Source organism: Pyxicephalus adspersus, chromosome Z (assembly GCF_032062135.1).
Source record: "Pyxicephalus adspersus chromosome Z, UCB_Pads_2.0, whole genome shotgun sequence".
Taxonomy (NCBI): Eukaryota; Metazoa; Chordata; class Amphibia; order Anura; family Pyxicephalidae; genus Pyxicephalus; species Pyxicephalus adspersus.
Genome location: NC_092871.1, coordinates 81,132,231 through 81,144,553, shown reverse-complemented (window position 1 = coordinate 81,144,553; position 12,323 = coordinate 81,132,231). Strand labels below are relative to the sequence as shown.

Here is a 12,323-nt window from a genome sequence, read left to right as displayed (position 1 = left end):
GTTACCAATCCCAGGTGCCCAGCCGTTATCACCGGTTACCAATCCCAGGTGCCCAGCCGTTATCACCGGTTACCAATCCCAGGTGCCCAGCCGTTTTCACCGGTTACCAATCCCAGGTGCCCAGCAGTTGCCAAGTAGTCACTCAGAAGGGGCATTTTTTTTTTTTTTTAATGAAGCATTACTGAAATTTTCCAAACAAGGGTGCAATATTATTATTCCGTTCAAATGCCTCCAAAACAGCGCTTGCGTAGACGAGATGTCTTTTGGATGTCATGTGTCTCCAGCAATAAGTCAGGAACAATCAAGGTCAAAGACAAAGTGATGAAATGATACATTCAGGAAGTGATCAAAAGGTCAGGGTTAATAGTGGGCAAAATGTAAATCAGGGCACTGGGCAATGATGCTTGGTGCACTACAATATGTACTTTTACTTTTATTTTATGATTTGTGTGTTTTTTACTGTAAAAAAAAAATTAAAAGCAGATTACATAGTAATCTGCTTTTAAAATTTCCCGCCCCCAGAATCCATCACTCCACCACATCACCCGGAAGATGTCACACATCTTGCCGGGTGATGCGGTGGGGATTTCCCCGCCCGCTCACTCTCCTGCTCGCATCACCCGGAGATCAGCCTCTGGTAGATGCGAGCAGGACAGCAGCGGGGGGGGGAAATCCCTGCTGGCATCACCCTCTGGATTTACTATTGGTGATCACATCTGCAGTTAGATGCGATGCACCAAGCAGAAATCCTGCATGGTGCATCACATCTAACTGCAGATGCGTGCATCAGGGTGGTGGGGACCCGGGCGGTTTTTAAAAGCAGATTACTGTGTAATCGGCTTTTAAATTTCCCACCCGGCCTCGCCCCCTGATGGAGAAGTGCCCCGCCATCACAGCGGGATCGTGAGATCGCCGCTGGAGCGCGGGGATAAGGTAAGAGGGTCCCCAAAGTTACCCTGAGTGTGACTCGGGGTTACCGATTTTTGCATTTTTTTTTCCCACCCCGAGTCACACTCGGGAATACCGCTAGGGGGGTTAAGCAACCCGGACTGTCCCACTCGGGATTACAACTAGGGGGGTTAATAGGGAAGCGATAGGTTCGGGTTCTCTGGTTTCCTCCCACATTCCAAGAACATGCAGTTAGGTTACTAAGCTTCCCCTAGAAAAGACATTAGACTGAGGTAGGGACATAACTTTGTACAACGCTGCATAATATGTTGGCGCTATATTATACTGTGTAACAATAATAAAAACATAATAGGCTGGAATTTGTCAAAAATCTTGGTGACATCACCCACACCACCCAAAATCATCAGACACCCTTCCTACTATGAAAGATATTTAACAAAGAACAAGCAATCGTACATCCAGAAACGTAAAAAAGGTCCAAATGGCTACTAACATGTATGATAGGGAATGATTTGGGTGTATTACTAAGCATAAACCTCTACACTTTCATCCATTCACTCCCTTTACAAGTGATATTGGCTGGGTGAGATAATCTAGGCCTAATCTTGTGGTAATGAAATCTAGGATCCCATAACTGTGCATGATCACATTCCATTTATATTAGTATTGGCTCCTCTGCATGACTCTGTGAGCAGCTCCCTGGTACTGGACCACTAAGGAACCAACTGAAATATAGAAATAAAATCTGGAATAGTAATGTTTATAAAAATAAAGCTTAGACATCCCCTTGAGGGCCCCAAGGTTCCTGCAGGCACCCCAATGGACACCTCCTGCAGCTTGGACTGCCCTAAAGGACCCCATAGCTGAGCATCTCCCATTGCAGTCTAAAACCTGTTGGCAGTTAATCCCTGAGGTGATGTAACATTAATGAATATAGCTTTTATTTCATCATTACCTTAGTAACAGTGTGGCTTTTCACCTCCCACCTCTACAAATATGCATAGATGATCTTTCAAAATAGTTTTTTTGGAACTACAATCTGCCTAATTCTGTGCTGTTTATTCGACCAATCAAATTGCTCATTGAATAACAAATTTGCATATCGGTGCAAGTGCTTCTGGGTAATGTTTGATATCAAATGGTTTCCTTTACAAATGTAATATTTATTTTTGTTAGTGAAAATTAATCAGTATGAAGTGAGTGACATTTTAGCGACTAAAGAAGATAATTCTGATAAATAAAAGAAAATTGTTACTCTCCATGAGTGCAGATGTTTGATAGATTTAGGGGTATAAATACTGGTCATGAACATTGCTAGTTTAGGCAGAGCGAGGATCTTGGGTAAGGGAGCTCGAAGGCTTACCAAGGGACCAATGGGAGCTCAGCAGCTGGCTCACACCACAGCACACACACCACACTAGCAAGCCATCGGCTACACAGCTACACACAGTGCTTGCAGTGCCATATCAAAGCCACATTTCCACATGCAATTGCCAGAGGTGTGTAGACAGGTGCACACCGTGTTGCGGTGCTTCAAAGCCAATGGAAATGTTAGCGGCAGAGGTCAACACTGTGTTGTAATGTGCAAAGCCACATTTCACCCACAGAAATGCTATATGGCAGCTGCTGGCTGCTTCCACTCATCAGTCACCCTGCTGCCTACGTCCCCACACAGCAGCATTCATTCATCCATGCAGAAATTCTATGTGTGGAGTGCAGTCTGTGATTTATCACAAGTCATTGCGGATGTCTGGGTGGCAGCTACGGTCCATGTAATGTGGGGGTCTGCAAGTCACCCCGCTGTTGTGGATGACAAAGGAATTGTAAGGGTGGCCGGCTGGCTGGAAGCTTCCAGTGTGGCCACAACGCAGCACATTACACCACAACCACACACCATTCACCTTCCACTGCTGAACAACCAGCAAGTCCCCAGGTAAGGCCGGCCTTGGTTTTTTAACCCCCCAAGCATTCTAATTCTCTCCGTATTTCCATGCATTTTTTTATTGCATGGAAATTTGTTTCTCAGTGCAGGCTATAATGCTTAGATATAACTCACCTAAATATGTCCAATATTTAATAAATGTAATATTAAACTTTTATATATAAAAAAAAAAAATCTGTTTAAATAAAAATATAGTTAAACATGTAATAAAACTGTACAGTAGCCCTGCTAATGTGAACTAAGCCTAATTTGTTAAGCCACATTGATCACAATATTACACTTCTACAAAGGATTACACTATTAAAATATGGAACTCTAGGCAGTTGGACTAAAATACACAGCACTGGACTGTTGGGGCATAATAAAAAAAAATTGAAAAATTGTACATTCTAACAAGCCAGGTATTAGAAAGTTGGAACAAAGTATAGGGGGCAGGTAGAACACTTACACAATAGCAGGGGTTACTGGATACATATGGCATAAGAAACCAGGAGCTCCAAATTTGCTGTGTCTTGCCTTACCCAATTTTTTACCACCTGAGTACAGTTTTCCCCCTCCCGGCTGAAAAAAAAGTGGGGAGAACACTTTAGTAATTATAGCAGGGGTTACCTGAGGACCAGAAAGCTAGGGGAATCATTCATTGTACTTGGGGCGTGCCATCTGAATAGCATACATTTGTGAGGGGTTAATTAATAGATGGTCTTCTCAAAAGAGATTATGGTGATTTTTATTTTTTGCATGTTTTTAATAGTTATATTTTTATTCTTGCTTTCCCTTTGGCAGTGTACCTTCATCCGCAGTTCCGTGCCTGGCATTGAAACCATCACACAGACTTTGAAGTTGGCATTGACTGATTTTCATCAGCTCATTGGAGCTTTTAATCAAGTTTATGAGAATGAATTCCAGGAGCACTGCGGTCCTAAAACTCCTTGCCTCAGTCACTGTGGACCCTTCTTTCAATCTGTCCACTGCCTGCTAAGTAGCTGTAGCAAGGTAATACAAAGTTTCTACTTTTCACTTTTTTCTTTGTCACCTTTTGTCATTTAGCAAGGACTTGGTGCCACCACACTCAAAAAATTCCACAAATTAACAGAACACATTGATCCTCATAAATGCTTATAGGAGCTTAAGCAGAAAGTGGTCTAGAGTCCCCAAAGTGCTCTGCAGAGGCCAAGATCTGCAAAGAAGTATACAACCCCTTAATTACCTTGCATACACTTTGGGAGGTATAGAGGTCTGCATCTTTTGCAGTTCCTAATTAATCCCCCTGGCATTCTAATTATGTCTATAGATTTATGTCAAAAGCGTTACATTGTTTTGTGTGGAAATTTTGTTTATTATTTTAGGCTTGTAATTCTTAGGGAATAACTCCCGGGTATGATAAAGTTTGAAACACAAGTCATTATAAGCTTATAAATAAAATAAAATTTAAAAAAACATTTTTAAAAAAATTAAATTTGTCCAAACAAGGGTACAATATTAAAATAAACTTTTGCAATTTATTATTTTACTTTTTTACTGTGATCAATGTTTTAAAAGCAGATTACAATGTAATCCGCTAATAAATTTCCTGCTAAGCCACGCCTCCCCGGCATACCAACGCATCACATCCATCGAGCCGAGGATGTGATGCAGAAGTCGGCCAGAGATCGCCGAGAACGCTGCTGGATTGAGGGGAGCAGGTAGGAGTTACCGCTTTTGGCATGTAAAATTCACCCCAAGCCACACTCGGAAAGACAGCCAAGGCAGTTAAAGGTTACTTTTTTTATCTAAAGCTATCCTCTTCACAGTTTATTCTCAAGCAGTCTTATTTGTTCCTGTTTTCACCCCAGCTGAACTACTAAACACCTCCAACAAATTTTAGGGGGAAGAGCTTTAGTTCTAACACTGTCTGCCTTAGGATGACAATGCATAGTTACATAGTCAGTTAGGTTGAAAAAAGCTATCAACGATCAAAGTTCAACCACTGGGGAATTAAACGTATCCCAGATAAAAAACGCTATAAACATAGTTGATCCAGAGGAAGGCAAACACTCTTTATAATGTCTGGTTCAATTTGCTCCAACAGGGAAAAAATTCCTTCCTGATTCCATGAGCAGTTGGATGTTCCCTGGATCAACAGTCTGTTATCCTTACTTTAAAACTGTATATTTCTGTGATTCTAGAAAAGCATCCAGCTTTTTCGTAAAGCAATCTATAGTAATGGCTGAAACTACTTCCTGAGGGAGCCGATTCCACATTATCACAGACCTTACAGTAAAGAATCCCTTCCTTATCCAGAGATTAAACTTCTTTTCCTCCATACACAGAGTGCCCTCTTGTTCTTTGTAATGATCTCAAAGTGAATAATGGGGAAGAGAGTTCTCTATATGGACCATTTATATATTTATACAGGGTGATCATATCCCCCTTAAACTTGTCTCTAGGTTGGTGTATGGGGATAGAAAAGGCAGATTTACTAAACACCTTTTTTAAGCTGTGTGTACACAAAGGAAAATTACATAGCTGAAGTCCAACTTGCTAAAAGCAATGTCACTGCCTTAAATGAGTCACAATGGCTCAAAATTGATGAATGAGAAAAAATATATTTTTAAGTGTGCTTGTGTAGCACAGACTTGAAACATTCCCATTTCTGTTTTGTGTTCTTTGAGGACAATATTGTCTCTCAGTTCAAGTCACAAAGGGCTGCCCTTAATAATGGAAGACTTGCTGTCTCAGAAATTAATGTTTTTAGCTTTCCTGTTTTTGCTTCCTCTTTTTAACTTAGAATAAATGAAATCATATTATGGTCACTGCTAGCCAGATTCTCTTTTATTTGCACATTTGTTATAAGCTCTGCATTGTTAGAAAGAACTGGGTCCAGCAGAATATAATTTCTAGTTGGGGCTTCTATAAATTGTACCATAACATTGTCTTGTATTAAATTCATAAATGTATGCCCTTTTGCTGAGCATGTTGTGCCATTACTCCAGTCAATGTCAGGGTAGTTAAAATCTCCTATTACTAAAACTATGCCAGCTTTTGTAGCCTTTTCTATCTGTACTAGTAGTTGATTCTCTATTTGTTCCTTCGCACTTGGAGCCCTATAGTAGACTCCAATGATTAATTGTGTATTATGCATCCCCATATGCAGCTCCACCCGTAATGTCTCAACCTCATCATATGCTTCATCAACAATTTCTTTTTTCCCATACATACATACATACAGACAGACACCAACACTTTTTCATTTTATGCTATTTTTAACCCTCCTAGAGATAATCCCGAGTGTGACTTGGGGTGGATTTACCATGCAAAAAACGGTAATGCCGAGTCACACTCAGGGTCTCTTAAAACATAAAATCACACTTACCTTATTCCATTGTCATCCCTTGGCATCCTGCTCGTTCCTGCAGCTCCTCGGGAAACGTCGTCTTCCACCGATCTCCAGCCAGCGACTGCAGAGACGATCTCCAGGGTTTCACGTTCACGACGTTGGTGCATATGTCGGTGCAGGCGGGAGGAGCGGCGGGAAATTCAAATATGTTGTATTGGATTAAATACAAAATAGCTGTATTGAGTCCATTACAAAGAAATCCTATATGTGTGTGTATATATATATATATATATATATAGTATATATATAGTTATATGCTACTCTACAGGTATATTACATGTTTCACTATTTTTTTAACAGATTTTTGTGTGGATTTTTTTTTTCATTTTAAAGTATATTATTAATTGTACATACAGTATTTGGGGGAGTTATGCCTAAGAATTATAGGCCTACAATGTAAAATAAATTTCCATGCAAATTAGTGCATTAGTAAGCTAGGGGGGTTAATAAAGAGCGTATAACCAGGAATATTGACAGCCAGGTCATGTGAAGAACAAAGCCAGGATTCATCAATACCAACAAGTCATAATGCTCTTTATTCATTTACATAATGCTGTTTAACAGGCTCTTTAATCCATTTCTGCATTTACCAGCGCTTTTTGCCAAATCATTTTGTTTTTCAGTACAATTAGTACTATCCAATCCAATATTGACCTGTAACTCCTTAGATTTTTCCATAACCTTCCCCCCAACTATCCCCAAACCACCTGTCACTTGTCACTGACCCCTGCAGTTAGTTCATAGTTACAGTAAGAAAGAATTGTCACCCAATAAATGTGGTAATCCACCAAGTAAAAATCATGGAGGGGCTGAAAAGAAAAAATAATCCAAACACATCTAAAGTTTAGGAAGCTGCAATATAATATTTTGGATTGACCTGAAAATAATCCAAACACATCTAAAGTTTAGGAAGCTGCAATATAATATTTTGTTGTTGGGTTTTATTACACTTCACAGAAGTAGTATAGGCACTTGTTATATAGCGAGGCTGTATTTTATCTTAAGGCTATCCGGCTCCAGCCCTCGAGACTGGACTACTGTAAATATATATTAGTGTGGTGTTTGGAAAGTGTCGGAAAATAACTGTTTTGTATAAAAATCCTGGCCAGTTTTTGACCCTCAAGGGTTGAACAGCCCTGGTGTGTTTATATACATAATTGCTTTTCATCCACCATGTATTCCATTGTCATTGTTAGGAGTTGGAGGCCATTGACCAGTTTACAGCAACCTCAAACACAATAACAGAGGTGGTGAGCAAGAAGGAGCAGTTCAAGGAGTCCTGGGGAGGAGGCACCATGGAAACTATATGTAAGTATACCAAACTGATATCTGTACTTAAGGGAAGCCTTGGTAACTTGGTGCATATGTATCAGGGAAAAAGTACAGATTAATTATGAAACATACCTTCTGTTACAGGTCCCTTTTATAGTCCAGTTCACAAAAAAGTGTGATTGTTGCCCAGTTGTACTACATGCTGTCTGAATGTAACAATTTTAGTGGAAAGTGAAAGCTCTGGAATGAAATGGTTTGATGACAGGTAGTGGAGCTCACTGCCATATAGAGTCAAGGCTTGATCTCAAATGGGCACAAGTCAAGGGCCCAGGCACATCCTGGGCTAACAGATGGTGGGGCTCCCTGCCGTAAAGGGTAAGGGCTAGATCTTAGTTGGACATAAGTCAAATGCTCTTGTAAACCTATGCTATGATCCATCGATCCCCCACAAAAACCAAAACCCTTTTACCAACAGGCACAACAGTCTACTTTTCAAGTTACTGTTTAGGAAATATGGGAGCTGACATTTTCAAATTGCAATCTATCGGGCATAGAATTACAAACCTGGAACACGTATGCTGTAACTGAGCTTTAAAATTCTCTATCTTTGTGCTCTGCCTAAGTCAGTGGCTCATAAAGCAGTAACATGACAGTCAAGGAACTAATATTCTCACAATGAGAGTTCAGCAGTGGCAACCTATTATTCTTTCATTTTAGATTCCATTTCAGCATTGGTGTAGCTGCCTTCAAAATAATGTAGGCCAGGTCAGGTTTGCTTTGTGTTCAGGATAAAATTTAAAGCAGAACTAAATCTTTGTTACTCATTTATCCCTGTTCTGGAGGCTACCATCAAACAGGCAGATAAGAACAGTTATTGCAGAAGTAACATTGCCTGTCCCTTTCTGCAGCAAACACTTACCTGATTGTGGATTTTTCAAAGCAGGACTTTAGTTCCTCTACCACCACCTTAAATCTGTTTTACTGTGACTCCAGGTGTACATCAACCTAAAAACTTTATGGCTTCATCACAGGCACAAGCTAACCCTCCCCTTCATTTCTGTCTCTAGATGAGAAGATCAATGAGATAAAACAGAACTATGAGGTCTTTCTGAACTCCCTGCAAAAGTGAGAACTAATGGACTTGATTATGGTGTCGATCAACAGCCACACACTGGAAGTATTCTCCAAGCACCACAGGGGTTTCTTCTTTTGAGCTTTAAAGACTGTTTGGTAAAATGAGTAAACCAGCAGAGATCAGAATCTTTTGCAACTCTGCACAACCACAACTGATGGAGGGGGCTGTGGGGAATCTGTAAATTGTCCAACATCACTTTGGTATCTGTTGCCTGCCTTGCCTTTCTGTATTATGAAGGAATGCCATGCTTGAGTTCAACATAACTTTTTGGGGGTTGTCCTCTTCTTTTTCCAGGATTAAGTATCAGTATAAAATAAACTGTATTTTTTGCAATAAATATTATTTAGTTGTGAGATAATATTTATCTAATATAATGTGTTTGAAGATGTAAAGGATTGTCGTTAAATATGGAATAAAGTGATGCAAGATTTCATTTCTTCTTCTTTTGTAGTTGTATATGTATATATTTCTTTGGACTAAAACTTTGTAACTACTTTAATAAAACACATCATCATGTGAAAAGATAAGCAAGTTGTGGTTATTCTTTTTTATGCTAAGGGGCTCACCAGTTAGCATTCAGCATTTTGAAAGTGGGGTTCAGTGGTAATTTTTTTAAACAAATTGATCACCACTTTTAATGTTTTTGGATAACAGATGTTAGTACTGTCAGTCCAAATCTAAAAATAAAAATTGAATGACAATCACATGTTTTTTTATATTTCCCTACTATTTATCTTGTCATTTTCCCTACTTGTCTTTGAAACTGTGACAAAGTATGTATAGCTAAAAATGGAATTTAAACTCTGTCTGTTTATTTGCCATGTACACAACAAAGAATCCAATTTGGCTGTATGGTTTTTGGAATTGGGAACGCTCCAGCTGTGTAACACCCTGCTCGTTGGACGCCTGAGCCAGGTCAGAGGAGGAAGTTCCCTGTATCTAATAGGGTAATGTGGGAGCAAAGAGGGCATATTCAGCTGTCACTGCATGGAAGGGTAAGTGTGTGTTTTCTGCATGTGGTCTGCATTTTATAAATGCACTGCAAAAATGTCGGCCTTGACACGTTGACGCATTATCTGCTTTCTGTTGTAAATCAGCCTGTGTGATTACATGAAAATGGTTGGCCCTTTTCTGATTTATTTTTGGATATGTATAACTCCCTGACTGCCTCTGTGAGCATGCCAGTTATATATATCAAAACCTATTTTTCTACAAAGGTGGATTAGACTGCCCGCTGTCGCCACTCTATTTTATTTAGCCATTGATCCGCTAATGCGCACCATAGAATATTCAACAGAAATGTGTGGGCTAAAAATGCAAGTTAAATTAGCATTATACTATTTTCAACACCTTTTCCTCTCCTACAGTTCGGTATCTAGCTTAAAAATACATTTTGACAAAATTGAAGTTCTCCTTTTGACACTGTTTCAGAACCAGACACTGGCTAACCACTACTCCCTTCTCCATAGCTGAAAAGCAAATAACATATTTTGGCATTCCCATTGGCATCAAACCCCCTGCCCATATTTCAGAAAATACAAAATGAACCGCTACTGTGGCAGAAGTCGCCTTTGTAATTCTCATTGTACCCACTGCAAAGTATTCCACTGTTACTGAAGCACAAAGATGTCATCACATTAAATAAAGCATTGGCTAGATTTTTGTGGCAGGGAAAACACCCACATATCTCATTACAGAAACGTCCCCAACATTATGCTTTACATTTAGCAAATCTCACTGCGCATGCAACAGATTGACATTTTCTTTTTACCTTTTTAGAAAAAGCTCCTTTTGGTCATGCCCGACGTCAAGCCTGGACAGAGGAAGCGGCCAGGAACTCCCTGGGATGAGTGACGTAGGTATCCAAGGAGGCTCTGCACTTCCATTCAGTTATGATCACACAGAAAGTGGAAGGGTTTTAAAAAGAAAAAAATATATTTACTTTATTTAAGGTTTGTCTAACCTTTTATGTAAAGCAAAATAAGTTTAGGTCTGATTTAAAGTAAGTTATAAGTTAGAGTTTTGTTTGAGCAACAAAACACGGATGGCAAGGGGGTCACCAGGTTTTTCCAAAAGTTGCATGCCTATATCTGAAAAGTGCTACCCACTGCTGAAAGGTAGAACATCTATGTGACATTTCTCTATTCTTGGTTTATTACACTGGGGAATGCATTTTTTGTTGCGTTAGATCTTACACTTGTTTTTTACTAATTTTTGGGAAATTAACCCAGTTTTTTGCTATCACATCCAGTTTTTACAATACAGGGTACCCTCTATTTTTGTCAAAAAAACATACAATGAAAAAATAATGAAATAATAACTTGAATGTACTGTTCATTTAAATTTCTTTTGTTCATACAAATTATTTGTTGTTACTCTGACACTTTTTTTACAGTAAAACATTTGAAAATTAATCGGGTAAGTGGTTAAGGTAAAGATTTACGCTTATAGCGTTTCCTGGAGTGTTCAGTGTTAGGATAATCCCGCTGGATGCTCCAACAATAGTCAGCCATCATATGTACATCCCATCTACCCTTATACCATCCTTCCATGATCTTCATATCTTGGTGGAATCATCCACCTTGCTCATCACTGACTGCACCAAGGTGTTCCAGGAAGTTAGAAAGATGGCTATGCAGAAAATGCACCTTGATGCTCATATTGCAACCAAGCATTTTGTAGCTCTCCAAGAGTTTCTGGACAATTCCTGTGTAATTATTTGCTTGTGTGTTTCCAAGAAAGTCCTTGACAATCGCTTTGAATGATAACCAAGCTTTTTTTTTTTAGACTTCTGACATTGTCCTGATGAAATGTTCATCTTTGATGAGCTAATGAATGTGTGGACCGTCAAACACACCGGCCTTTATTTTTTCAAATAACAGGCCTGGAAATGCCAAAATGATGTACTTGAAACGTTCTCCTTCAGTTGGCAAAGCTTTAACTAACTGCTTTATCAGACCCAGTTTCATGTGCAGAGGTGGGAATATAATATTCTTTCTATCCACAAGTAGCTCATATATAATGTTTGGATCACCTGGTTTTAGGGCAGATCTTGGAGGCCAATTCCTCTCCACCCAATGCCTCTCACGAGCCCTGCTGTCCCACATGCACAGATAACAGGGATACTTGGTGTATCCACGCTGCTGACCAAGAAGGAAGCATACCATTTTAAGGTCAACACAGATAACCCAATTGTGTTGGTGATTTTGCAACAACTCTATTATTATTATTATTATTACACAGTATTTATATAGCGCCATCATATTACGCAGCGCTGTACATAGTCCATAGTCATGTCATTAACTGTCCCTCAAAGGAGCTCACAATCTAATGTCCCTATCATAGTCATATGTCATTAAGTCTAAGGGAGTTAGTCAATTGTTAGTCAAACTCAATGAATCTCTTTATGTCTGCATATTCTTCACAAAGAGAAACTGAATGGCCAATTAGGACTGATCCAAATATTGTGCCATTGTGAAGGAGGACACACATTAAGTTCCGCTTTGAGCCATCGATGAACAGTCACCATTCAGTTGAGCTATAGTTTGGAATTCCCAATTCCTCCAATAAACCAGGTATGTTATGGCAATACACAAAGCCACTGTCAGTTCTGAAGTAATTAATTAAAAATGTAATTTCTCTGGTTCGAAAGTACAATACCTTTGTTCCTTTTCAAGTAAGTTTTTCTC

General features: G+C 39.4%; 1 protein-coding gene across 1 annotated transcript in view; it reads left to right on the top strand.

Moving 5' to 3' along the window:
- The window catches only part of HAUS7 (HAUS augmin like complex subunit 7), a 20,978-nt gene extending 11,817 nt beyond the window's left edge, over positions 1 to 9,161 (top strand). Inside the window, exons 8-10 of the mRNA XM_072430224.1 lie at positions 3,635 to 3,844; positions 7,424 to 7,535; positions 8,567 to 9,161. Of these exons, the coding sequence (XP_072286325.1) occupies positions 3,635 to 3,844; positions 7,424 to 7,535; positions 8,567 to 8,628 (384 nt within the window). The 3' untranslated portion in view covers positions 8,629 to 9,161. The remainder of the gene's footprint in view (positions 1 to 3,634; positions 3,845 to 7,423; positions 7,536 to 8,566) is intronic.
- Positions 9,162 to 12,323: the final 3,162 nt, after the last annotated feature.